This window comes from Clavispora lusitaniae (genome assembly GCF_014636115.1).
Source record: "Clavispora lusitaniae strain FDAARGOS_655 chromosome Unknown tig00002663_pilon, whole genome shotgun sequence".
NCBI lineage: Eukaryota > Fungi > Ascomycota > Pichiomycetes > Serinales > Metschnikowiaceae > Clavispora > Clavispora lusitaniae.
Window position 1 is genome coordinate 1254721 of NW_027093982.1, and position 26180 is coordinate 1280900.

A 26180-nucleotide genomic window follows, 5' to 3' on the forward strand; every position below is an offset into this window, starting at 1 on the left:
CACTATTGTTCAAAGTAACTTTAATCATCTCCTCTTCTAGTCCGAGGAATCTTCTTTTCTACTCCTTTGAGAACTCCTTTTATACGTCCGCAACGATTTTCAAAAATGTTTCCTCCTCCCACGCATGATCCAGCTTTGATGAGAGAGCATGCATATTACGAGACGGGGCCAAACGAATCTTCAGATGTAATGCAACAAAATTGGGCATTTGGCCTTGCTGGCATCTTCATAGGATTGGCTCTTTTCAAACTAATCTCTGCTGTTCGCCACTCGAGAAAAAATGGTCGAGGTCTTTCGCTTCAGGACGAGGTTGTTTAAGCGGACCCTTGCATTCCTGTGCCTCACCCCTAACACATACCCATGATTTCACAAGCGCACATCAACCGAAAATTGGCCTAATTACGAGAAGACTCTTCAAGTCGTATCCTTTTTGGATGCGCTGAGTATGTTTTCTCTTCCCTCTCGCTTTTGCCAAGCTCTCTGCATATATCGTCTCCTTTCCATCCATCCATCCTGCATTCGTTCATGTTTCTGTTTAGTTCTTCTTAATCGACTTAACATACTATTAGCACTGTCGTAGAAAATCAAGAAAAAAAAAAAAAAGAAAAAAAATAAACCAAAACACAAACAAAAATTAGTGGACATTACGTCATTTCTTCCAACCTTGTTTTTGAAGACTTGACATCTCGAGCTCCCATATGTTCCAATCATACCACACTATCGGTGGAAATATGGTGCACAAGTGCCAAAGGGCATGTCCATCCACCAATGACGCAATTGGTTCGAAATCAAGAACCTCAAAGCTAATGGCTGAAATGAGGAAAAGGTTAAGAGCCACAGGAATTAGGGGTATGTTTTTGGTTTTGGAAATGCCCAAGTAGTTCAATTTGGTCAAGATCTTTGTTTCATATGGCAATAACTGAATGGAATTGTTGTAAAAGTGAGGGCGCCGAAGATACTGTCTGCGAACCGCAAAAGAGTGGAGGATCCAGAGTGTCAGGGAAAGAATGCCAAAAACAATGTGAATGCTCATGTTGTAAGCATAATCCCAATCATGATACAACTTAGCATAATGCAAAACGAAAAATATTAAAAGAGCAGTTTGGAAAAGCCGTCTTGCGACAGTTTTATCAGCCCGGAAAAGTTCGAACTTTCTCACCACTATAGCGTTGAAGTGAGCCACGACAATAGCACCTGCACCAATATAATCTAGTTTCTCCGTGGTGGGGAAATCACGAATATGGAATATGGTACTGAAAGTCCATCCAATCATGGCCATGAGTAATAGAAACAAAAATTGCGACAACATGGTTGCCTTTTCCGGGTCTCTATAGGCCACGTATTTGCGGTGTCTTTTGATCTTGCCATAGTTTCTGTAATTGACAAGAAAGTTGCCGAGTGAAAACACAGTGGAGAACAACTCGGTGATGCCAAATACTCGCTTGAACGGCCATTTGCCGTGGAACTGGACCATGGGAAGTCCAGCCTGTTTTCGCTCACGAGAAACTATTTGCTGGCACTTATAGTCACAATCCAGATCACAGTCCCATGAAAACAAACGAACAGCCAACGGACTGATGGAGTCTTGTTGATACTTTGAAGAAGCTGACAGTGGAGACACACATAGAGTATTTCGGCAATCTGCAAAGCAGTCTTGGAACTCCGGAAGCGAATCTCCAACAGATGCTTTCGCCGCCAGAACAAAAAGAAAAGCTGCCAAGCTCTCCTTTAGTTTCATTTCTTTCTGTGGGTTAGAGGACAACTGAGAACAAGTTGTCTTGTGACAGACACTACTTAGCGCTTTGGTTAGGCGCGCGCTCAGGTGCGCATTCTCACTCTGTAAACGACAATAACGGTCGATTTGGACAAACCCACCTTAGCAGATATAGTGGTTGTTTCGCAAACAAATGTTGTCTAACCAACAAGAGGATGAATTTTAGGATAAGACAATGATTACCGTGTCCATATACGAATTGCCTTGCGGGTACGGACGAGAATTTTCACTAGAGAGCATCTTGCGGGGCAGGATATAGATACAAACGCCGTCGTACTTTTTCATTTTTTTTTTTTCTCAACTTTTTTTTTTTTTTTTTTTTTTCAATTTTCAATTTTTTTTCTATGAGACGTACCTTCTGTCATCTAAAATACGCTATTGCATGCACAAGAATGGTAAAAAAAACAATTCGCTATCCGACAGAGCTCTACAACAAAATACGTTTAATGCGGCCCATGACATGAGTTTTCAGTCACATTTTTATTCGCCACGTAAACCAGGAATTACACCAAGTCTTTTGCTTGTCAAGCGAATTGGAGATTTGCGTGCATATACACTGGCAGAAGATAAACTGGAGTGCATGTAGCTTATTACACCGCCGGGTATGCAAGACTCTTTGTTTTTGCTCTATGCCTATTCGCTCAATACCAAACTCATGTATGGGTACGAATCTAAGCGTTCAAACGACAGTATCAGCGTAAACAAGACACGCAAATAACGCACTTGAAGATCCTATTGAATTTTACTTGCCTATACGATAAACTCCATTTATTGCTCACAGCAACGTGGCCCCTTCATTGTGAAGCCCCTTGGCTTGTCCAGAATAATTCAAGATTTCCCTACTTCCTGTCAGGTTAATAGCCATGGGAAATTTCTTTTTTCTTTTTTTTTTTTTCCTATATTTTTTTTATTTTTTTTCTGCATTTTTTTTTTCCGCGAAACTGTTCTCCGCCACTAGAAGTAGACTAAACTATAATTGTTGGCTAACACACCATTGGATTTCGTAAGAATCAAAGCAGTCATAGCAGTATTCATTAATATCATACGCTACAACATCTTACATATGAGAGTTTGGTCTCTGAATGGTGATGCAAACTTTTGTTGTAGAGACGAAAAAGCTAGTAGAGCTGGTTTTGAGAATGCTGCAGGCTGTGCGGCTCAAAATTTTTTTTTTTGTGCCATACCTACAGTATATATTTGCCGTTGTCTCCTTATTTCACTTGCCCCTCTTTAAGAAATTCGACACTGTAGTGAACAGAATTCTTGTTTGGCCTGGTCTTTATTGTGCATCACAGAAGCAATATCCCAATACCCTCCTGGTATTCAATCCAATATCCTTCTAACGGCCTCCTCATTGAACGTTTTCCATTCCAGAACGACAGAACATCCGTCTTCTCAGATTGTGGTTTCTTTGAAGCATTGTGAATCGTCTCCTTTCACAAGACAATAAATTTGCATCTGTTCACTTCTTCTTCAATTCCTATACTCCCCTGCTTTGTTAATCTATTTTTTTCTTTCTACTATTCATTTCAACCAGCATGTCGCCACGTAAGTCTTGCCGTCAACGTACCCTTACAACTAAGGGCCAACAGCAAAATGAAGAAAAAACTAACAAAGCAGTTCACATCGTCAAGAGAAGAAGATTGTCGCCCCCAAATGACTCCAATATTAATGAATCACTGAATGTGCCTCAGAAGCAGGCCGATTCGACCACCATGGAAGTTTCTCAGTCCAACGATGGCAAAATTGACCCTGTCGAAAAACTTTTAAGTATGACTTGTGTCAATGATGACATTTTGCGTATGGATGAAAACGATCCTTTGGCTCTTTCCTCATTTGCATCCATATCAACGGCATCCGCAGCATATCCTAATCTATCATTCAATTTTTCCAAGCTCATTAATGAGAACTTGAGATCATACTACTCAAGACTAGGTAAATCTCACATGGAGATTCACAATGACAATTCATCTTTTTCTATTCTTAATAACAATCAGCCTCAGCAGCCCCAGGGGGCCGAGGAGCAGCAACCTTCTAGCAACACCTCTCAGATTCCTTTTTTTAAAAATGTGAACTTCAATCCTAGCCCTTCCTTCGGTCATAGAATTGACGATTACATTTATTATGATCTTGACGATGAACCATCGTCTACCGATTCGGAGCATGAAGAAATTCCTGCACCAAGCGGACCGCTTGATGTGCCTGTATCTCCGATCACGGGCAAGATGTCCTTCCATTATCGCCAAAACGATAATGTCAATCTTTCGCTAAGTGACTGCCAAAACAAGAGTCACAGCGAACCTCATGATATTTTCAAATTCATGAAGAAAAGATCAGTCATTGCTGGAAAGGCAAGCGAAATGATTGGCACTTCAAACTTCTTGATCAATGATTTTTTCTTTTAAGTTGCCTCTACTTCTCATATGGAATATTTTTGATTCCCTGGCATTCCGCTACATCATTCATACTTCACTTCTATGTGTATATTTACTGTTTAATGTATTTTGTGTATCTCATCAGTTGTAGCATCATCACGTGCTGTATCAGCACCCTCGGATTCCCTCTGCCTAGATTGGCTATGTACAGCATACTGCCCTCGGATCTCACCGCAATCCAAGTCTTTATGATCTGTCACTTTACAAAATATCACTACTAATCGCCAATCCATGTCTTTCGTACATTTGATTTATGCATATTTCATTGGTGGTATCACATTCATTCCTTTCCTTATTTTCCTATTTATTTACCTCCATCCCAAGCAAGATGCTACTGCGGCGAAAACAGAATGTGAATCATTGAAAGCGGGGGAGATAGAAGAGAAAGCACAATCGGGGTTGGAAGCTTTCAAACAAGGCTGGATCACTTTAACTCACGAATATCTGGAGTCCTTGGATCACATTTCCTCGAAAACCCAACCGGTTACGGAATCTCTGGAGGCAAAGTCGGCTTATGCTTCACTATATAAGTTAGTGAAGAATTCCAGCTCCAAGTCTTCCCTTCCTTCCGACACTTCTATCATTGATGGTACAGACGAATTGGATACAACGGCTTTAAGCCCGGTCCCCAGCGGTCTGAAACCCGTAATCAAATCATCCGGAAGTAAAAAGCATCGATATTTTGCCGTCCTAAAGCATGGCAATTTGTTTTTGTACAACAACGAGAAGATGAAGAATGTGAAACATGTTATTGTCCTCTCGAACTACATTGTGGCTATTTGGCCACGGGATTTGAGCGACGGTGCATTGTTCACTAAATACTCATCCATTGCAATTTTAAAGAAGGACTGGTCACGGTCTCGGAGATTGTCTGAGAATGAGCTGGATCTAGATTTGGAATGGTCAAATGACACTAAGATTACTATAAACGATGTGTTGGACCCACAAAGTAAACTACCGGCTCCTCCAGGCTCGTTTTTCATGTATACGGACGTGAACTGCGATAAAGAAGATTGGTATTTTGCATTGATCAGGGCAACAAAGTTAGACAAGCCCGAGAAACTGGATGAATTGAACCCGAACATTCAAGCTAAAACACTTCATTTCGAGACAAAAAATATGGTCAATCTCATTCAAAAGCTCTATAGTTCAGAAGGCCAATTACAAGTCAAATGGTTCAATGCTCTAATTGGTCGCTTGTTTCTTTCTCTTCGAGGAACAGACTTCATGAACCAGTACCTTGTTTCGCGTGTTGAGAAGAAATTGAATAAAATCAAAATGCCAGGATTTTTCGATAAGTTTCAGATTATCGAAGTCCGACCTGGAAATGGGGCTCCTCTCCTCACATTTCCTACTTTGAAAGAAATAAACCCAGAAGGAGACTTGGTTGTTTCCTTTTACATGCATTACTTTGGTGGAATGTCTATTCAAATTGCTACAAAAATGAACATTAACCTCGGTGCCCGATTTAAAAACCGTGAAGTGGATGTACTATTATCCATGACGTTAGAGAAAATCCAAGGACCCATGCTTTTAAAAATTAAAGAACCCCCCTCTGCGAGACTCTGGTATACATTTGAGCAAGAACCAACCATGTCGGTTAAAATAGAACCCGTGATAAGTTCACGACAAATGTCCTATAACATCATCACTAACTCCATCGAGAAGAAACTTAAGGAAGCTGTTAAGGAATCTCTAGTATTACCCCATTGGGATGATATGACCTTTTATGACACTAAAGGAGAAGTGTATAGAGGTGGGATCTGGGATAAGGAAGCTAGGAGATCTAATTCTTCTCAACTGGGGTCTGAAGTAAGTTTAGATGCAAACGGAGATAAAGAGGGGCATGTACACGACGATGTATCGCTGATAGCTGTTTCTGTTGAAGATGAAGAACATCCTTCAGCAAGATCAACTGCATTGTTTTCAGGAAGCGAAAACGGAAATGGAAGGACACAGAAGCAGAAACTCACCAGTACTTTCAGCGATTTGTCTAAGCGGTTGCGCAAAGCGAAGTCAACGCATACTTTAAGTGTGGACGAGACCAACTGTCTTTCAGACGGATCATTGGAACGCAAGCCAGATATGTCAACCGAGACGCCGGATTCCCAATACTCTAGTCTCAAAAACTCTACTCTTAAAAAGATCGGTACTTGGTATTCCAAAGATTCAAAACCTTCCGATTTGGATCTGCTGAACTACACTCCTCCTCAAATGATTTCGAATCGTCGGCAAAACCGCAAGTCTATATCGACTTTAACATCTGATCCTGACCATCCTGTAGGACAGATGCACGAGCCAGAAGCTTTTGTTTACGATTTTGGGTCTGAAATGAAAGACTCTGGAATTATTCCAAAGAGTCTTGAAACAAATATTGATGATCGCCGCTCGGCTTCGGATCATTATATGAACCCAAATGAGGTCGCTATGCTTGACGAAGAGCCTAACGTTGCGAATTCATTACTTTCGACTACAAGCCTGGACAGTCCCCCACACAGAAAACAGGGAACATTACACAGAAAACCGCCGCCTGACCCCTGATCGAAGGTTTATCTACTTGAAAATACATAGGCAGATGCATATAATACTTACATTAGATGTATGGAGCCCAGCCACCATACATCTGACTCAAGTTTTCTTTTGATGTAGCTTCTTGGATCAACACATCAACTTGACCGTGGATATTCATTGGAAGCCCTTCCTTTTCATCGAGCAAACCTCGAATTTTCCTTCTCACTTTGCGAAGGTGGTCTTGAGGATTGTCTTGAGTTTTCCAGTCCAATAAAGGATCATAAATTAATGTTTCCAATATATTCATCAACGAAGCTTCATTATCTCGAAGAAGTTGGCCCGTAACTTCGCAAGCAATACGGAATGTACCCTCAATCCCTGTTATACCCATCGCATCAACAAGATTTTGCGTTAATCGGAAAGGTACGATCTCCGGAGTAGGTAGAGTAGAACCTTTTTCAAACAAACAATCAAAATCAATATGAAGTGCTGCACCGCTTTTCTTGAACAAGATATTTTCACAGTGACGATCACCAAGACCAATAATATAGCCAACGATGGACATCACTCCGGATGTAGTAGTGAAGGTTTTCCGGGCCAAGTACCAGACAGCAGGATCGGAAAACTGGTCAATGAACCATTGATGTAATACCGGAGGAAATTCGTTGCATATGCTCACAAAGAGTTCAATCAATGAATTCATGGCATTTTGCTCTGATGTGTACTTTGCTTTCACAACTTTCTGTGCTTCGTCTAGTTTGACGAAGATCTTCCGATCATGTGGAACACGACCATTTTTCTTCTGCTGATGGTGGATCACTGATTTCATTGTAGCCACATCCTGAACAAACTCGATAACTCCCATGTCTTCAGCAAGCGGAATAACAGAATAATTCTCAATGATCAAATTTCTCTTCCTGGCGCTATTATGGGAACTTAAAAGTCTATTGACCATATTTGTAAACTCGAAAACTTTCGCATCCTTTCGAGTATCGTCTCTCTTCACCATCAACCGATATGGTCTTCCGTCCGTACCTCTAATTGTAATTTGCTTAGGCATTTGAAGTGAATGAAAGATTTTCACTTCCTCATCAAATCCATCAAATGTAATGGAAGCTGATCGTGGAAAAGCAGAACTGACTTTACTAGTATGTCTTGTAGCAGGCAAACGGATCTCCAAATTGGACTTGACAGGAATAACCAAGGAATCATACCCTCTTTTCAAGTCATTTAAATGAAAATCCTCGGACAATGACCAACGCTTCTTCTGAGCCTTTTTCACTTTTTGAGAAGCAAGATTCTCAAGGATTTCAAAAAGCTCTTTAGCTTCAACTATACTCGTTCCGAGATCTTTCTTAGTCTGAACAGAGGACAACATCTTGACGACTCTCAGTCTTCTAGTCATATCTTTTGACTTAACGTGCGACAATACGTACCACAAACTGTGTTTAGGGTATGTTTGTATCAATGAAGCTATAATCTCAATCAAAACCTCCGCACTAGGCTCATGTTTATGCGTGATTCTTGAAAGTAGTTGAGTAATAGATGTGTACCAAACGTAGAAAGGAATTGAATTCTTGTATGTTTGGATGTCATAAACAATCTGATTAAGTTTTCTTTCCGCATCTTTGTTCTTATGCGGTCTTTGGGCAAAATCCAACCACACAGTAATGAACTTAGGAAGCGCTTCAAAGATATACGTAGGCCCAAGGGCTAAGGCTTTGAGATAAAATCTAATAATCTGTTGCTCATAAATGCCACTCAAATCATTTCGGGATTCCATAACCTTGCTGTAGTACTTTCCCAAATCGAAATATGGTTTTTCCCATGTTGGATCAAACTTGTATGCCTTTGTGTACTCCGCAATTATTGTGGTGGATGAACTATGACTTGATTCATCCAACCAAAGTGCATATTGAAGTTGAGTACTTGCTCCTCTCCGAACATCTGTCAGGGACTTCTTTGGAAGATTCTCAGATAATGTTTTGATAGCTTCAGTTTGTTTACCTTGGTCCCATAATAAGTGGGCGTATTCAATATTTGCTTCTTGGTCATTAAGCGCCATGGCATTCATTATGCATTTTGTGGCAATGTCGAGTCGATTGTCACGTCTAGCAATCAGCGAACATTTCAATAAGATTTTTGAAACTTTCTCCATTCTCTGAGTGATCATGTTAACCACCCTGTGGATGGAAAGTACTTTCCATTGATTATCGAAAGTAAGATCAGTGTTATTTAATCGTTCTTCCAAGATTCGTTCTAGTTCATCTTCTGTCAGACCTCCCCCCATAGCAACGGATACAATTGAAGATGTGTCAAAGATGATGTGTAACTGTGTCATGAGTGCTGAATTTCTTGAAAAAGACGATGACATCGACAGTGCAAGTGACTGACCAACAATTTCGTAGATACCATCAATAGAGGCGTTAAAGCTTGCAGGCTTTGATCCAACCAAAGATAACAAACTTTCTGCATATTTTCTGGTAATCTTGTCTTCCACATCTTGTGGGCCGTCGATTGCTCCTACTATAGTATGCCACTTCGCCAATTGTGCTGCTTCACCAGATGCTATAGCAGCCAGTAATCCTACCATTGCCCACGCAACAGGTATATGATTGAAAGATCCATTTTCCACTTTCGAGTTCAATGACAAGAGGACTTCATCGTAAAGTGCATGGTTTTCGAAGGATTTCAAGAGCTTCGTATTATACTCTACCCTTTTCTCTTCCGTTCCAAGATTGCTGAGAACCTGGAATGATTCTTGTGCAATTGCCCAGTTTTCATTGTATTGGAAAGTGGAAAGCTTTTCAGACAAGTTACTAGTAGAAAACTTCTTGAGAACTCCATCAAGAGCATCATAATCATCAATGTTGGAGTAGACAGATTGTAAAGTGGCAGCAATACTTAGCTTGTCCAATCTATTATCATCTTGCACCTTGTCATCTCGAAAGCATTCCTCTAGATAGAGAATTGTCCTTTCGTACGAATCGGACTCGGATGAAGCGAGCGCGATTAGCTCCATTGGAATTTCCTTCAAAAATGAAACAACATACGATTTACTCTTTGTCAATAAAGAAACATCCTTCTTCTGAAGTTGCGCATCACTCAACCTTTGTGTTGCAGCAGATACCCATTCGTTGAAATAATCGATAACTTCAAAGACTGCCTGATAACAGAGTTTCAAATTCTCGGTACGTTCAGAAGCTGATGCATTGGATGAATTAGTTTTGAGGATTGTCAAGAACTCATCCAATATATCTCTTCTTGCATTTTCATCACCGTTCACGATATGACTCAAAGCCACGAATTTGAGCAAGTACTGCGAGATGGACACTTCTTCATCTCTAATAAGCATAGAACATGTTTGAAAAATTATTGTCTTCGTCGAAACGGCCTTGTTTGATTGTCTGGTAGAAATCAGTGTAGGACGACGAAACAAATTTGTAGTGAAGTCAACCAACCACCTCTCATACCGCATCCCAAGACGAAACAAAGGGAAAGTTAGTGCATCATACCGCGGAGTAGGAGCAAAATATTTAGAGGAGAGAAGTGGAGTCAATGTGGATTTGTCGATTTCAGAGAAACTGTTCCATACCTCTAAACGGATACTTTCGCCTTCAGAATCTAAGATTGTTTCATCCAATCCTAGCACACTAAGAAACTTTTGCATCGAATAAGCTGAGAAGAGCTGCTTTATCGGATCATCAGATGCCCAGAAATTCTTTATGACCTTTTCCCGAATGAAATTACATAAAAAGAACGCGTTCTCTTCATAATCTTGGAAGTCATGTAATAGAATCACTTGTGGTTTGATTGTCTTGAAATTAAACCGGTTTGAATCAAGTGCTCCGATACTTCCAAGCCCCTTAGCGCATTTTGTTGAAATAACAGGATCCTTAGTTTTGAACTGGACTGAAATGTCAAGCAACGTTCTCACGAGGCTCGATATGGATTGTTCATTTGCAATATCCCGAAAGTCTTCTCCTTGACAAGAATATTGATATTTATTCGTGAAATTCAAAAGATCGTCAAGAGCTTGGTGAACAACATACTTGTTGTTAGTCTGCAATCTTCTGGTGAATTCGGGGAAGTAACTCAATTTGGATTTCGGTTTCATCATGCTAATAAACGTAGCATCTAACACAAAATATTTGTCTAAGTCTCTGATAAAGGGCACCGAGAAATAATAGAGCGCATATCTCTTATACTTGTCTCGCAACTCACAAAATAGTCTTTGAAGAATTTCCACAGCTATAATCTTTGATTTATGATGCAAAAACTCAAATTTTTGGAAGATCAATGATATAGTAATATCAAACAAGGCAACTAAATGATTGGTGCTCAAATTCTGGACAAGGACGTTCCAGCATTGAATAGCAGGAATTTCTAGGGATTTATTCTCCAACGAAGCTTGAAGACAAGTGGATATCTGACCCAAAGCGGATGAAGCCGCGTTTATATTCTTGCTTATAAGGAATTGAATCGCCTTTATCGAGCTCACCTTCTCGAGATAAGGTTTGATACCTTTCATATGATGGACATTTTCAGAAAATCGTTGCACTAATTCTAAGACATGCTCGCCTAGAATATACTTGATATAATCGAAATCAGCGGGATCTGGTGGTGACAAAGTTACATCGGATTGCTTTTTCACCCAATTCAATTTTGCCACATATCTGATGGCGTTAAAGATTTTCGCTTCGTTTTGAATTTTGTCATCATCACTAAACTGCAACTGAAGAAGAATAAACCAGAGCACTTCACCCACATTTGGAATCAACTCCTCAATCGATAAATTCATATATCTTGGGCTAGTGTTGCTCAAAACACTTACAATATACTTTGAATTGATAACCTCATCTTTGCACAAATATGTAGCCATTATTCTTGGAAGAGTCTTGGCTATCAACTTCACTTTATCTAAGCTTGAAGCGTCAGCAATTTCTTGAATGAAGTCATGTTTGTAGTATTCGAGATACCTGGGAGTGGTATAATCTTTAGTATGGCTCAAAAAGTATCTTTTAGAAATTCCTAAGAGTTCAGTGACTCTACCAAACATTCTTGGTTTTCTAATTATTCTTTCAGCGATACTCGGTAGATATGGTGACAATAGTTTGTAAGGTGTCACGGATCGAGCGGCTGCAACATAAAGAAGGCAATTGAATGCGATGTTGACATGTTGCTCATTTAGAGCACCAAATGTATCAATCAATTTAATGAAGATAACGCATAACCACTCACCTTCGCAAACAATTGCCAATTCGCTGAGAGAGATCAAGGTTGATTCTGCTAAGTACACTGATCCACTTTCCTGGTCAAAACGAGTATTGGATATAGTTTGGAAAATCTTTTTGAAAAGGGTATCCAGGTTTTCGTCCATTTCCCGAATCAAAAAAAGTGGAACGATGCGAGCTGCCATTAATCTAACGTCACGATTTTTGTTTGCAGTCAATGAATTCAATACAAATTGAAAGCAGATATCGCTACTTAAATCTTTGTTGGGTTTTCTAAAAGTCGAAAACAAATTGAAAAGAACTGCAAGCACATTCCATGTCAACAAGGGATTAGCTTTAATCTGAGTGGACTTGTGTTTCAAGAGGAAGCCGCAGATGATATCGGAGTATAAAACACTAGCCTCGTGCAGCTCAGATATCAGTTTCCTAGTGACCTGTACTCCATTATAAATGTTCTTGTTCAACGGTTTGGAACATTTTATGCATTCTTCTGTCTCGTAGTCATAATCATTATTAATGATGCACGGAACATTTCTTAGGGAAGTAATGAAAGTGAATAGCGTGATGCTATCATCGAAGATATGTGAGCTAAGTATATTCAAGTCCTGCTGGATAAGATGGATCACATAATCAAGCCAGTAAGAAATTTCATCAGATGAATGACGCGTCCTTTGGCTTTGATAACTATTAAATGAATGCTGGGTCTCAACAAAAAACTGTAAAGATGATTTCATAGAAGCCTTTGCATTGTCGAAGATTAGAGACTTTAGGCTATCGAGCTCTGTTTCTCCAAACGGGACAGATGCGAGCACAAAATTATCCATTCTTTCCGGAAGTGAGTGAAGAGACGCTGGTTCCAGCAAGATTGAATGTTGGAAAGAAAGCACATAAAGCAATTTTGTGATAGATGAAGGATATGGAGATGCGCTGAGCAAAGTGGGTATCAGATTACCAGATGATGAAGGAGGCGGGAACGTAAACACACACAAGGAAAAGGAATTGAAAAACTTAAACAACAAGCTTCGTTCTCGGCAATAGAGAAATATTTTCATTAGGGATGCGCACGAGGCTTTGTTGAAATTCTTCATTTGGGTAAGAACGGGAGCCTTTGATGTATTGAAGGATTGGAAATGCTCATGGATCCACGTTAGCACCAAAGAGATCAGTGACCACCTTGCATCGTGCTGTAGTAATATGTTGGATGTTAAGTTGAGTAGAAGAACAGATCTCAAGCTATCTACGGGGCCGACAACTTGGTCTCCACCTTCGCCTATCATTTCAGGCTTCGAAAGAATGGATTTGAAGACAAAAATCAACCTCCGCGTGTAGTTTTCGAAAGATAGACTTGTTCCTGAATTGTGGAGGAGAAGCTTATTGGCAATGTCATAGTCATTGACTATTGTGAAAAGGTGTGTAGCTGAAGAAAGTAGTGGTATGTACATAGAAGCTAAATCATCTTTCAGGCTTAGTAGTGGTAGATATTCAAAAAGCTTATCCATTTTGGAACGCATTAGTGACATTAGAATATCTCGAGTGTGTCTTCTGTATTTGAATGCATGTAAATGGACAGCCATGGTATTGATCACCTCAATGATGAAGGACTTTGTCAAGTTCGTTATCTCAAGGCTGGAAGGGAACTCAGGAAGCCAGCTTGTTGAAAAAGCGATAGCCCACTCGTACATTAAAAGAGGGGCCTTTGGAGGAGTAACCACTGTTGATCCCACTAGAGTCTGGCTCAACTCTTCAGCAGACATGCTCGCATTGAGCAAGTGTTTCTTCCTCGAGAGTACCAACTCGATGGAGCCAAAAAGACGCGCCAAAACCGCTATAAGCTCTTGAGAGACCAGCTTTTGAAGCGCCACTAGCTTCGCGTTTGTAAAGCCAAATAGGAAGAGAATGAGTTTTCTGAAATCGGTGTCCTCATCGTGAGATACATTCTTCTGTACATCATCAAGAAAGAGGGTTAGCTCTGCCAAGCTAATCCGATGATACGGCGTTGCCATCAGACGTATAAGAGTTCCAGGCTGTGGATTGTGTTGCGCGTATCTTAGTGCGACTGAGATGCGACATCAGCAAATGTTGCTTGATACGGGCAATGTGGAAGAACAGCGTACAAATTCACCATGGCCAATAAGGATATGTATTGGTAAAGACAAATATTTGTTCGCCAGAGTAGGCTACGAAAACGGTGTCACTGTGGTCAAATCTCGCTAGTGCAACTCATGGCAGCTACTTGATGGAAGATACAGGCTTACAAGGGTAGTTTTCAAAAATGTCTATATTATAGGTACAGAGATGCATGGAGGGAAGGGTATCTTTATTGATCAAAGTTGATGGGCCTTTTGAAGAGCAAAATGTGCGGCTCTGGCGCATGCGTCTCGTAATGCACCCATCCCAAAGACTGCGTTATGCCCAACCCTCTCCATTCGTCCTCTAAAAGAATCCTCAAAGTTCCGGTTTCCGGGTTGAAGTAATCTTGTGGAATCAGCTTCAACATCGCTTTGGGTAACATGACGTGCCGGTACTCATTAGTGTCGTCCGTATACCGGGGGCTGTAGTGTATATGCTCGGTGAACTCAAGAATTTTGGCTCTTTCGGACTCTGTCAAAAACCGTGGCCTACTCATGTGCGATGTGTGTAACTTGATGTAGGATGGTGTACGACCGAAATGGCTTGAATTTTACTTCATTTTCACTCTTGATCTTTTCACTTCCATGGAGCGGCACGTGACCGCGGCCGCGCCATTTTTCTCGTTTCCCACCCCACGCTTTTTCGGCTATCCTGGCACATTAGTTTGGAAAGACCATGCCAGTAGGTGTGATCCTTGAAGAGGCTGGCACGTATGTAAATGCATCTTTTTATATCCCTTGTGAAAAATTGGCACTACTGCGACTAAGCCTGGGCCTTCCTTTGGCATGTAGTCATATTTTGCTTGATGCGTGCAACCTGCAAACATTCGAATCCAGCGTGGAATGCAAAATACGTCAATGGGGTAGCCGAATACTGGAATCGTCAACTTTAACACTCATTTTTCCTTTGCCATTAGCCGAACAGCTTGCTAATCTAGAAGATGCTAAAACCCTAGATCAGCTTTTGTATATTGACCAATGCTCTTCCAATGTCTCTCTCGTATTGCTTGTGCCAGTTGTAGACAGCGTTGAGTACTGGTTCAAGCTTTGGCGTCTACGCAAACGGTATCGCTTAATTTTGGACCTTTCATTTCCAATTAGCAAACATCTTCTCCCACGATACAAATGCTTATCCTATGATGCAGTGGTCATTAACTCTAATACTATCACGCAAGGTCTCAACTTGATCTCCAAGCGGTCGTTGCCTCAAATATTACTATACCAATCTGAGATTGAGCAACGACTAAATTCAACTTTACCCAGAATACCCCAACCTAAACTCAAAGCTCATTCTGATGAGCTTATTGACCCACTTCAACCACTTACAAAAAATCTTGATCTTGATGTTTATGAGACGTTTGAACTAGACCAAACAAAGTACTCACAATACGATGGGGCCATTGAAATGGCTATTCAAGACTTGCATCAGAAACGTAGCAATCTCAAAATCTTAGTTGTGGGTCCGGGAAGAGGTCCGCTATTACAAATGGTAATGCGATATACCAAGAACGACGATGCAATCATTGCCGTGGAAAAAAACGACAAATGCATTGACACCTTGAAAGAGAAAATACGCAACACGCCCCGAGTAACGTTAGTCCATGGTGATATCCGCAACTTAACAAATGAGACATATGATCTAGTTGTTTCTGAGTTACTAGGTTCTTTTGGATGTAACGAGGCTTGCCCAGAAATTCTCCAGCACCTCCATTCCACTATAATGATTCCTGAAATGTACAGAAGTTATCTTCAGGCGGCATACTGCGATATCGTCGATAACTTCGAGTGCAAACGACCTTATATTGCGCACTTTAATAGTCTATTTGTTGTCGGAGATCCAGTCCCCACATTCGAGTTTTCACATCCAAATGAAAATCAGCTAGAACAGAAGATATCTTTGCAAATTCTGCTGTCGTGCTTGAATCCCACTAATGTACTAATGGGCTATTTTGAGGCGCATCTATATGGTCCATTCCGAATTGGAATCACCCCTGATTTGTACAAGCACGAGTACTGCTCCTCTTGGTATCCCATGGTGTTCCCGGTTGGTTTGGTTCAAGCTAGCACCAATGTATTGTTCTCCAGGAAAAGTACCAGGAATGCTGTTTGGTACGAATGGAGTGTGGATGGCGAAAGTTACAACCGGGATGGAAAGGAATATGTCATCAGCCTTTAATTAGTAATTTGGCACTGACGTACTCTTGGAACTCAGCTCTATGTAGTTCAAAGTAGGTTTGCTCGCTTCGGAATGCCCTCTACGCGATGATCCGTGAGATGATATGTCTGACGATTGTCTGTGCAGCAGGGACCTTTTTGATGAGATGTGTGATGAGGATCTATGTGTTGAAGATCTGTGACGATGCGAATGAGAATCTGGATGTTTGCTTGCACTTGAGTCTTTCCTGTCTTCTCGTGATGAATGTCTGGTGGAACTATGACGCGCTTTACCACTTTCTGACTTCTCTTTGTGGTTTCTTCTCGACCGCGATCCGTCTTTTCTGTCATCTGCTGACGGAGAACGTTCTCTTTTGCGGCTTCCTTGAGTCGGTTTCTCTCTTTCTCTATGATCGACTCGCTTTCGTAATTGCTCTCTCTGTATCTTTAATAATGGGTCGTCATCTAAAGATGATACCTTTTGAGTACTACCAACTTTCGTCACTTGATCAAAACGAGAGACTGGTTTTTTCTTCATGGCGCCACTTCCCTTGAGTAATCGTTCAACTTCATCTTTATCCTTGAGAAAGTCTTCTTCAACTTCACGAAACCCGGCCTCGTTCACCTTAGGCTCCTTGGTGTTCCCAACGTCCTCATACATCCAACTGAGTTTATTGAGCTCCAACTTTTGTTTGGTTGGCAAGTTCTTCGTATCATTGCCATACTGTAGTCTGATGAGCTCTTCCTTTTCTCTTTCTTGGGCTATTTCCTTACTTCTTTGTTTGATGGACTGGTACTCCTTTAAAGCTTCTTGTTCTCTCTCCCATACTTTCTTCTGGTTTTTAACAAGAGCTGGGTTCCAGGATTTTTTTAAGTTCAAGTCACCTGGCATTCTTTCGGTGGCTAATTATAGTTGAGATCGCATCACTACACAAAGTGCGTCTAGCTACATTACTGCTCCACGAAAAAAGGAAGAAAAGCAAAATTATCAAAGAGTCCCACGACCCTACTTAGAAGCTCGGAAACTCGGCTCACAAGCTGAAGCATTTTTAGAAGTAGATAATACTTTCGAATAACCTCTGAGGACATTGAAAAGAAAAAAAAAGTGGAAAATACCTACAAGCTGTTCTCTTTTTGTCTTTTCTTGACTACTTAAAGCTAAAGCAGTTCCAAATCACAACATTACCAACGGCTGGAAAGGGAAAAAAATAAAAACAAAATTAAAAACCGTGGATCTTGATGTTCTTCTTTGGCAACTGCAACTGGCCAATCAAGAACTCAGACACTTTAACTCTTTGATCACCCTGCAATTGGATAACCTCACCTAACTCCTCATCCTTGACAATGTTACCGTTGCAAGCAAAATCTTTCTTCAAAACCTTCAAGATTTTCTTCAAGTCATACTCAACTGGCAAACCTTGCACAGTGGTCAAGGTCTTACGACCGTTACGCTGTTGGATACGGATATGGATGTAGTTTGTTGCTTGAGCTTCGGAATCACCAGTGTCGGCGAATGGATCTGCAAAAGTTAGTACTCAGCTTTCTCTCGATAGATTTTAATTCAAAAACACATACCAAAGGAATTTAAGTTCTGGATAGTAGACATAAACGGGGAAAAAACTTCAGGAGTAGAAAAGTGTTGTTCTTGGATACTTTGAAGTGACTGCGCAGAAAAAAAATGGGCCCTTTTGCGTGCGACATTAAGAGCAATGTCGCAACAGGAATGTCGCATTCTCGTTTGCCACAACCATCCAGGGCCTTCCACGATAGTGCAACAATCAGGCCAGGCATGATATGACTAAGTACTATACTTCTGGAGGGAAATATGGATTTCCGTAATTCCAATCCCAATGGTCTTGAAATTCGGTAGCTTACTACCTTTCAGGAGAAGTACATTTGTGTCTCTTAAAAGGCGTAATCAGTCTGTAAACTGTATACACTAGTATTAGACGTGGTGAATAAAAAGTCGTGTGGCAAGATAAGATGTGAATAGAGGATATCAGATCTTGTTGCGAGTCGCACCAAGGGCGGATGTTCCAGCACTTAATCCGATGATTTCCTCTTCAATTAAAAAAAACCTGCCAGGTGAAGTATTGGCCAAGCGAGCTCCATTTTATGTTTACCGGAAAATGGTTCCGCAGCTGTTTTTTTTTTTTTTTTTTTTTTTTCTTATTCTATTTAGATCACTTGGTGGCGTTCGAGCTTAAACGTTCGAATTATTTATTCTTCAAGTAGTTTCTGCGGAGTGTATGATCAGTAAAAAGGAAAAAAGGGGGGGTGGGGTATCCGGAAGTTTTTCAACCTTTTGACATTAAGCATACTTACATGTCATGTATTAACTTCTTTCTGTTCCCTTTCACCGATAACATTGTGCTTGGAATGGAGTTATCCTGATTGGCTCTTGCAGTGATATATGCTAGACATAATTAGTGCGTTCTATTAGTGAAAAACGTCGAAAACGCGAGCATGTGAAAAATGCACCTTACCTAATAAACAAAATCTCCACCCGATATCCTCAGTGCCCCGAAAAATAAATCATTGAACCCTTTTACTCTTTGCGAAACATTTATATATTTGTAGGATTTTCATTCTGGATTTTGTTTTCCCCTTATGTTTCTGTGCAATTTTGCCATGTCGCAGGGAGTATGTGCAGTACTCACCCAACCCACCCATCAAACAAATATCACCATCTTTCACCTCGTGCGAGTTGTGCTTTTTTTTGACCAATTCCAACAGTCAGTTAATCTTTAGATAGCTATCCATTTCTGTTTAGATAGGCTAATTCTTGGTGATTTTGAATCTTCCCCTGTCCTATCTCAAGAATTGTCAATAATTGTCAAGCATTGTCGTCTTTTTTTCCTTGCTCCATCACAGTCTTATCCAGAACGAATCATACCGACATAAACAATGGAATCCAAGCCGAAGTTAACGGCGACAACAAATGTCGATGATAAAGTACCTACCAAAAAGCAAACCCAGGTGGTTGTGAATGAGAGAGAAAAGAAGAAACAGGCATTTATCACAAGAACGATCTGGTCGTTGGTGATGATCTTTGGTTTCATTGTAATAGTCTTATCGGGTCATTTACCCTTGATCTGTTTGGTGATTTTGTTCCAGATCTTGACCTTCAAAGAGATTATTGCTTTGACGGCAGAACCTGCCAGAGACAAGAATATCCCTTACAACAAGTCTTTAAATTGGTACTTTCTCTTGTCGACTCTCTACTATTTGGATGGAGAGTCCCTCTTTGAATTTCTTCAAGAGGTGGTATTCAACTTCAAAGCAATGACTTTCTTGTACAAGAACCACAAGTTCATCTCGTACTCGTTGTACATTACAGGATTTGTGTTTTTCGTTTGGACATTGAAGAAGGGTTTTTATAGGTTCCAGTTTGCCCAGTTGTGTGCAACTCACATGACTTTACTCCTTGTTGTGTTCCAATCCCATTTGATCATTGAAAATATCTTCAACGGAATTTTCTGGCTCTTGCTTCCGGCTGCATTGGTTATTGTGAATGACATTTTTGCTTACCTTTGTGGTATCACTTTCGGCAGAACTCAATTGATTGAGATTTCTCCCAAGAAAACAGTGGAAGGCTTTGTAGGAGCCTGGATTTGTACTGGATTTGCGGCTGTGGTCTTCTCCTATATTTTGTCCAGATCAGACTACTTGATTTGTCCTGTCCAGAACTTTTACACCACAGCCCTCAACTACCCTCATTGCGATCCCAACCCTGTATTTATTCCTCAACTTTACCCAGTACCAAGTAATATCGCTGAGCTTACTGGCATCAGTGTCATTGTGTTCAAGCCTATTTACTTCCATTCAGCTGTTCTCGCTACATTTGCATCTTTAATTGCACCATTCGGAGGCTTTTTCGCGAGCGGCTTGAAAAGAGCATTTGGTATCAAAGACTTTGGCGACACCATTCCTGGACATGGCGGTATCACAGACAGATTTGATTGCCAGTTCTTGATGGGGTCGTTTTCTTATTTGTATTATCAGACATTTATTGCGTTCAACAATGTCAGTGTGGCTAAGTTGTTGCAGATGGCTGTTTTCCACTTGTCTGCGGAGCAAATTCTCCAATTGATCAAATCTTTATTGAGATACTTGCACACGTCTGGCGTTTTGGAACAGGACAAGTTAGATTTAATCATTGCGTTGTTGGACTAATCATTATAGCTGCCCATCTTAGCTGAAAAGCAGCTAAGAAGTATTCATTTATTCCCTAAAGTGGGTGCTTACGGCGTAAAGCCGCCCTAAGTATTATCATCAAGAAGACCGAGTTAGCTAGTTTGTATAATAAATTTACGTAGTCTGACTGGTTTGTTTCCAACGTATGTAACAACGTCTTTTTGCATCTTCAGCTACCGTTTTGAGCGATGCATACAATTGTATGACTAGTTAAACTTTGTGTATGCATTAGTGAGGTACACTGTCATCTATTGTCTACTGTCTAGTTTCTACTGGTGGTGCAGATAAGAGGGATTGGTGATGCCGAGAACTTCAGGCCAGTATCCGATTTTCTTTCGAGCAAGCCTTCATTTGACGATCTATTCGCTTTGTTTTGATTACCTCTCTAGTCGGTAGTTGAATCAGGAAGCATACTGCGCCATGACGGCATGCAAGTGCTGATCGAAGATGATCCGAAGCACAAAGCGATCAAGCGCAATGGTTAGGGTCCACAACGAATTTTCTGGCCAGGCATCTTTTCTGATCTGGACGTAGTTTCTTGGACCCAGAACTATAGTCTAGTTTGGGAAACCAGCATGCTGTCATATGTCAGATTCGGCTTGCTGTGCATTGAGATTGGCAAGATGCTGGTGCGCGGACTGCACAAGAGCTGGGCTCATGTCCCAATCGGGCATCCAGCTTTCTCGATTTTGCACCCGCGCCAACCTGGTGTCCAAATCATCACTACTTGCTTCCCAATTGGTGCTGGTGCTGGTCTTCGGACTTCGATGCTGGTCAGATGTCGTAGAATGAAATATATAACTGGAGTAGTCTGGGTCAGGTTTTTCGATTCATCGTAAACCTTCCCATCCGCTCTTTTGATTGAAGCTTGTCAGACATGCTTCACTTTCTTTCGTTCTTTTTGCTTACGAGCCTCGTGTGTGCCTTCCCTATTCCAAGGATAATCACCAGGTACCATACTGCCAATCCTATCACCACCACATCCACTTACATCACCGGCACCACTACCATCTGGTTGCCTCCAGTGGAGATTTTCATTTCCAATGGAGTTACTTACACTTTTACTCAAACGACTGGTCAATGGGCCACTACTGCAGTGACCACCACTTCGATTTACAACGATGCTGTGAACCCAGTTCTTCCTACAGAAACTCTGACCCAAGCTGTGACTACTCAAACTGCTCAACCTCAAGCCCAATCTACTCAAGGTCAAGATCAGCCTCAATCTCAACCTCAAGCTACAACGCCTGCAACTACTCAAGGCAACGCACCAGTTTCTTCTCAGCCTGTTCAATCTTCTCAACAACAACCTTCTGCTCAACCATCACAAGTCCAGCCTTCTCAATCTGCTCAACCTTCTCAATCTGCTCAACCTGCTGCTCCTGCTTCATCCCAGATTTTTCCTCAGGACAGCACAACACCACTGGCCGCCTCACCAGCAGAAACCGCAGCCGTCTCCTCTGCCGCTAGCCCTCAATCGCAAAACCAAGAAGTCCAGAGCTCTCAACAACCAGCACCACAACCAAGCTCTGGAAACAACCAAGCCTCTGCACCACAAAGCTCGGCAGTCTCTAGCCCCTCTAGCTCTGGTGTTTCTAGCTCTGGTAACGGATCTGGTAGTTCCGGTTCCACTTCTACGGGCTCTTCTGGCACTGGCTCTGGTTCCAGCTCTTCTGGTTCTGACTCTGGTTCCTCTTCTGAATCGAGCACCAGTCCCTCTGATTCTGTTTCATCTTCGGTGTCATCTTCTGGTATCTCTCCTCCATCAACCATTGTCTACTCTCCTTATGCAAATGACGGTTCTTGCAAGTCCTACGACACCATCAAACTGGACTTAGAGCTTATTCACAGCAAAAACATCAAGAGCATCAGGCTGTATTCGACCGACTGTGGACACATCTCCGCCGTGCTTCCTATTGCCGCTTCTCTTGGCATGAAAGTCAACCAAGGTTTTTGGATCACCAGTGCCGGTGTTGACTCCATTGATGACAGTGTAAACGATTTGATCACTTACGGGAAACAGAATGGATGGGATGTATTTGACTTCATCACAATTGGTAACGAAGCTATTCTTTCTGGTTTCTGTACTGTTCTGGACTTGATTTCCAAAATTTCGAGTGTTAAATCCAGCTTGAATGCTGCCGGCTACTCAGGAAAAGTCACTACTTCGGAACCACCTGCCACTTTTATCTCATCACCAAGTTTGTGCACGGATTCCGAAATTGACTTTGTTGGTATCAACCCTCACTCATACTTCAACACGAACTTGTATGCCAAGGATGCTGGCTCGTACATTACTCAACAGAAATCCCAAGTCGAGAAACTTTGTTCCAAACTGGCCTTCATTACCGAAACCGGTTATCCATCGAAAGGTGACACCAACGGAAACAATGTTCCTTCAGCTGAAAACCAGGCAGTTGCCATCAAATCCATTATTGAATCTACCGGAGGAGATGTGACCATCTTGACCACTTTCGAAGACTTCTGGAAGTCGCCAGGTCCTTACGGTATTGAACAGTATTTTGGCTGCATCAACCTCTTTTAAACTATAACTTTACCCTCATTTCCATCCACTTGCATTAGTGACGATGATACTTATCAGAGCATCGTCCACACCATCAGTTCTCCATTAGTTGCATTATTAATACTTTACCCATATGACCTTTTATTGAAAAATTATAATAAACAATAGTTTCGTTAATCGCTCCCCTAGAATTCGATTTGCTTACTTGGAAAGTACTCGTCGATGAGCTCCAAGTAGTAGCCCTTTAATTCTTCCACATTGTATTGCTCATGAGCTTTAGAGTATAAATCATACTTGTTGAAATGCCGAACAGCACTCAACATCTTCTCATCGTGTTCGTTCATCAAATACTTGTAAGCGTTTTCTTGGTGCCATGGATAAAACGAGTGATATCTGATCATCGCAAGGCCCTCTGGAGGCAATGTAGAGTTTAGCTTCGCGATATGATACATGTACTCGTCGTGGCCCCAACTCAACATGACGGAGTCCAATCCGCAATTTTTGGAATAGATTCCATACTTTGTATTGTACAAGGGATTGAAGAAGTCGGGGTTTTTTTGAAAGCTCTCTGGAAAAATTATTTTCTTCAGAAACTTGCAACCAACGGGAAATGTATCACCCACCACATCCCATTGTCCTTTCGAGTCAAAGAAGTAAAGTAACTTACCCAAGTCATGGATAAGACCCACAAGCTGCATCCATCTAGGTTTGTCATCTCTTCTGATCGCTTCCGCCGTCTGAAGTGCATGATCAATTTGACTTAGCTCGGTATCTGGATCACTTTCGTCTAGAAGTTTGTTGAGTTTTTCGAGTCCCTCCCAGACAGTCATTTTCGCTCTGACTTTGGTTTTGAAGTTTATTCGAGCCTGGATGTTGTATGCCACAGTCTGTTTCTCATGCTGTTCTTCGTAAAATGCCTTCACCCTGGACTTCGCCAAGTCATACTGACGAAAGGCTTTTTCGTCAATCTGTTTGTAGAAGTCTGTTTCTGCGTCCCATTTGCTTTCGTGTGTACCTTTTTCTTCTTCTGCTTCTTCTTCTGCTTCTTCTTCATTCTCATTAGCTTCAATCCCAGCTTTCTCCTTCAACTGTCCTCGAAGTTTGTTCACTAGCAACACATCATCGTCCAAAGCTTCTAGAATCTTTCCTTTACTTGCAGTTGTCCGTAGTTCTTTTAATTCTGCTGGTTTCGAGATGGACATCTAAGCTTAATGGATTTAGAGTCTTACGGAAATACTTCATGCATAATCTTGCGCGAACCCATCGCACTATCAACTACTTTCAATCATTCTAATACGCTACGACACGATTAAATTATGCAACATTTATCTGAAGACATTTGATACAAAGAGTGGATTTATGGAAAATGCAGGTTACAGATGAATAAATAGGGAATTGTTGACTATGGCAGATCATCTCGTCTGCCATCCCTTTTGTTTCCGTTCAAAGGCCTAGGATATGCGCCGAAACTCATCAGTGGTGAGCATTTGGAATTGGATTTCCAGATACGACACCATTCAAAATCTTACCGCCTTCAACCCAGCCTCCTGGAGCAACCAGCTCATGCTCTTTTTGGTATTGGTTAATTCTGTCAACCATGACGGGTCTGAAAGATTTAATCAAACCTTGGATAGGCCATGCAGCAGCATCTCCCAAGGCACAGATGGTGTGGCCTTCAATCTCCTTAGTCAATTCAAAAATCTGGTCAATTTCCTTTTCTGTTGCTTGACCCTTGACAAATCTGTCCATCATTTTCTGCAACCATGTGGTACCTTCTCTACAAGGAGTACATTGGCCACAAGACTCGTGTTTATAGAAAGCGGAGAATCTTTGAATGGCTCTGATAATGTCAGTTTGCTTGTTCATGACAATGACAGCGGCAGTTCCCAAACCAGAGCCAACATCTTTCAAAGCATCGTAGTCCATCAAGACATTGTCACAAACATCTTTTGGCATAACTGGAACGGAACATCCGCCAGGAATAACACCCAACAAGTTGTCCCATCCACCAATAACACCGCCACAGTGCTTTTCCAACAATTCCTTCAATGGGATAGACATTTCTTCTTCCACGGTACAAGGTTCGTTGACGTGGCCAGAGATACAGTACAACTTGGTACCTGCGTTTCTCTCACGACCGAAAGAGGCAAACCAGTCGCCACCTCTTCTCAAAATCGTAGGAGCAACAGAGACAGTCTCGACATTGGCAACAGTTGTTGGTCTACCAAACAAACCAACACCAGCAGGGAAAGGAGGCTTCAATCTTGGCTTTCCTGCCTTGCCTTCGATAGACTCAATCAAAGCAGTCTCTTCACCACAAATGTAAGCACCCATACCACGGTGGATGTACACATCAAAGTCGTAGCCCGATCCACATGCGTTTTTACCGAGAAAGCCAGACTTGTAAGCTTCGTTGATGGCATTCTGCAAAATGGTAGTTTCGTTGTAAAACTCGCCTCTGATGTAAATGTACGCAGCAGTGGCATTCATACCTCTTCCAGCCAACAAACATCCTTCAACCAACTTGTGTGGGTCCTTTCTGATGATTTCTCTATCTTTACACGTACCAGGCTCACCCTCATCAGCGTTAACGACCAAGTATCTTGGTCCTGGGTTCTTTTCCCATCCTGGAGGGTTCATGAAAGACCACTTAAGTCCAGAAGGGAAACCAGCACCACCTCTGCCTCTCAAGCCGGACTTCTTCATTTCATCAATAATCCATTTGTCACCTTTCAAGATGATTTCTTTGGTCTTGTACCAGTCACCCATCTTTTGGGCAGATTTAAGGTCGTGGCCGTAGGTGCCATAAACATTTTGAAAGATTCTGTCCAGGTCTTTCAAGCCACCGTGAACTCTGTTTGGGTTCACTGCTGGATCGGCATTAGTAGCCAAACGTCTCACGCTTCTGGCGCTGTTCCTCAAGTTGCGAAGCATTTTAGCTGATAAGAACGGTCAGTCTCCAGTTCGCTTGTATGGTTTTTTTTTCCTCTCCATGGCTCTACTGCGCACCTGTGTAATTGGATTTCTTGCTCGTTCATTGGCTGGTTTGCACTTTCCAGCACATTGGTGATGGAAAATCTTCATGCAAGAAGTTTTGTGTCACAACTCAGTTAGTTCCTACATTAAGACCGTTAAGGATGTTATAAAGCTTGACAAAGGTTGATTTGGTTATATTTCGTTTCATTTCAAGTGCTTGGTCACGTGCTTCACAAAACGGTAGGC

At 41.5% G+C, this 26180-nt stretch overlaps 13 protein-coding genes across 13 annotated transcripts; 6 read left to right on the top strand and 7 right to left on the bottom strand. All coding sequences in view use genetic code 12, as the record gives it.

The window, feature by feature from the left end:
- Positions 1-105: 105 nt before the first annotated feature.
- On the top strand, positions 106-318 carry FOB63_005179 (uncharacterized protein; the record flags this gene model as incomplete). Its single annotated transcript, XM_066102463.1, has 1 exon — positions 106-318. The coding sequence occupies one exon, from the start codon at positions 106-108 to the stop codon at positions 316-318; it is 213 nt and encodes a 70-aa protein (XP_065958227.1).
- A 331-nt stretch (positions 319-649) lies between these two features.
- On the bottom strand, positions 650-1738 carry FOB63_005180 (uncharacterized protein; the record flags this gene model as incomplete). The annotated part of the gene is made up of 1 exon (XM_002617135.1): positions 650-1738. One exon carries the CDS (start codon positions 1736-1738, stop codon positions 650-652), a length of 1089 nt encoding a protein of 362 aa, XP_002617181.1.
- A 1574-nt stretch (positions 1739-3312) lies between these two features.
- FOB63_005181 (uncharacterized protein) lies at positions 3313-4179 on the top strand (the record flags this gene model as incomplete). The annotated part of the gene is made up of 2 exons (XM_066102464.1): positions 3313-3322; positions 3395-4179. The coding sequence occupies 2 exons, from the start codon at positions 3313-3315 to the stop codon at positions 4177-4179; spliced, it is 795 nt and encodes a 264-aa protein (XP_065958228.1).
- Positions 4180-4440: 261 nt separating this feature from the next.
- FOB63_005182 (uncharacterized protein) lies at positions 4441-6750 on the top strand (the record flags this gene model as incomplete). Its single annotated transcript, XM_002617133.1, has 1 exon — positions 4441-6750. One exon carries the CDS (start codon positions 4441-4443, stop codon positions 6748-6750), a length of 2310 nt encoding a protein of 769 aa, XP_002617179.1.
- A 52-nt stretch (positions 6751-6802) lies between these two features.
- Positions 6803-13957, bottom strand: MEC1 (protein kinase; the record flags this gene model as incomplete). Its single annotated transcript, XM_002617132.2, has 1 exon — positions 6803-13957. The coding sequence occupies one exon, from the start codon at positions 13955-13957 to the stop codon at positions 6803-6805; it is 7155 nt and encodes a 2384-aa protein (XP_002617178.1).
- A 314-nt stretch (positions 13958-14271) lies between these two features.
- Positions 14272-14580, bottom strand: CKS1 (cyclin-dependent protein kinase regulatory subunit; the record flags this gene model as incomplete). Its single annotated transcript, XM_002617131.1, has 1 exon — positions 14272-14580. One exon carries the CDS (start codon positions 14578-14580, stop codon positions 14272-14274), a length of 309 nt encoding a protein of 102 aa, XP_002617177.1.
- A 179-nt stretch (positions 14581-14759) lies between these two features.
- Positions 14760-16259, top strand: FOB63_005185 (PRMT5 arginine-N-methyltransferase family protein; the record flags this gene model as incomplete). The annotated part of the gene is made up of 1 exon (XM_002617130.1): positions 14760-16259. One exon carries the CDS (start codon positions 14760-14762, stop codon positions 16257-16259), a length of 1500 nt encoding a protein of 499 aa, XP_002617176.1.
- Positions 16260-16306: 47 nt separating this feature from the next.
- FOB63_005186 (U2-type spliceosomal complex subunit) lies at positions 16307-17129 on the bottom strand (the record flags this gene model as incomplete). The annotated part of the gene is made up of 2 exons (XM_066102465.1): positions 16307-16674; positions 16727-17129. The coding sequence occupies 2 exons, from the start codon at positions 17127-17129 to the stop codon at positions 16307-16309; spliced, it is 771 nt and encodes a 256-aa protein (XP_065958229.1).
- Positions 17130-17457: 328 nt separating this feature from the next.
- Positions 17458-17843, bottom strand: SUI1 (translation initiation factor eIF1; the record flags this gene model as incomplete). The annotated part of the gene is made up of 2 exons (XM_066102466.1): positions 17458-17756; positions 17813-17843. 2 exons carry the CDS (start codon positions 17841-17843, stop codon positions 17458-17460), a joined length of 330 nt encoding a protein of 109 aa, XP_065958230.1.
- A 1301-nt stretch (positions 17844-19144) lies between these two features.
- Positions 19145-20413, top strand: CDS1 (phosphatidate cytidylyltransferase; the record flags this gene model as incomplete). Its single annotated transcript, XM_002617128.1, has 1 exon — positions 19145-20413. One exon carries the CDS (start codon positions 19145-19147, stop codon positions 20411-20413), a length of 1269 nt encoding a protein of 422 aa, XP_002617174.1.
- An 898-nt stretch (positions 20414-21311) lies between these two features.
- Positions 21312-22979, top strand: SCW11 (putative glucan endo-1,3-beta-D-glucosidase; the record flags this gene model as incomplete). Its single annotated transcript, XM_002617127.1, has 1 exon — positions 21312-22979. The coding sequence occupies one exon, from the start codon at positions 21312-21314 to the stop codon at positions 22977-22979; it is 1668 nt and encodes a 555-aa protein (XP_002617173.1).
- A 164-nt stretch (positions 22980-23143) lies between these two features.
- MIOX1 (uncharacterized protein) lies at positions 23144-24160 on the bottom strand (the record flags this gene model as incomplete). Its single annotated transcript, XM_002617126.1, has 1 exon — positions 23144-24160. One exon carries the CDS (start codon positions 24158-24160, stop codon positions 23144-23146), a length of 1017 nt encoding a protein of 338 aa, XP_002617172.1.
- A 271-nt stretch (positions 24161-24431) lies between these two features.
- Positions 24432-25892, bottom strand: NDH51 (Ndh51p; the record flags this gene model as incomplete). Its single annotated transcript, XM_002617124.1, has 1 exon — positions 24432-25892. The coding sequence occupies one exon, from the start codon at positions 25890-25892 to the stop codon at positions 24432-24434; it is 1461 nt and encodes a 486-aa protein (XP_002617170.1).
- Between the last annotated feature and the right edge of the window lie 288 nt (positions 25893-26180).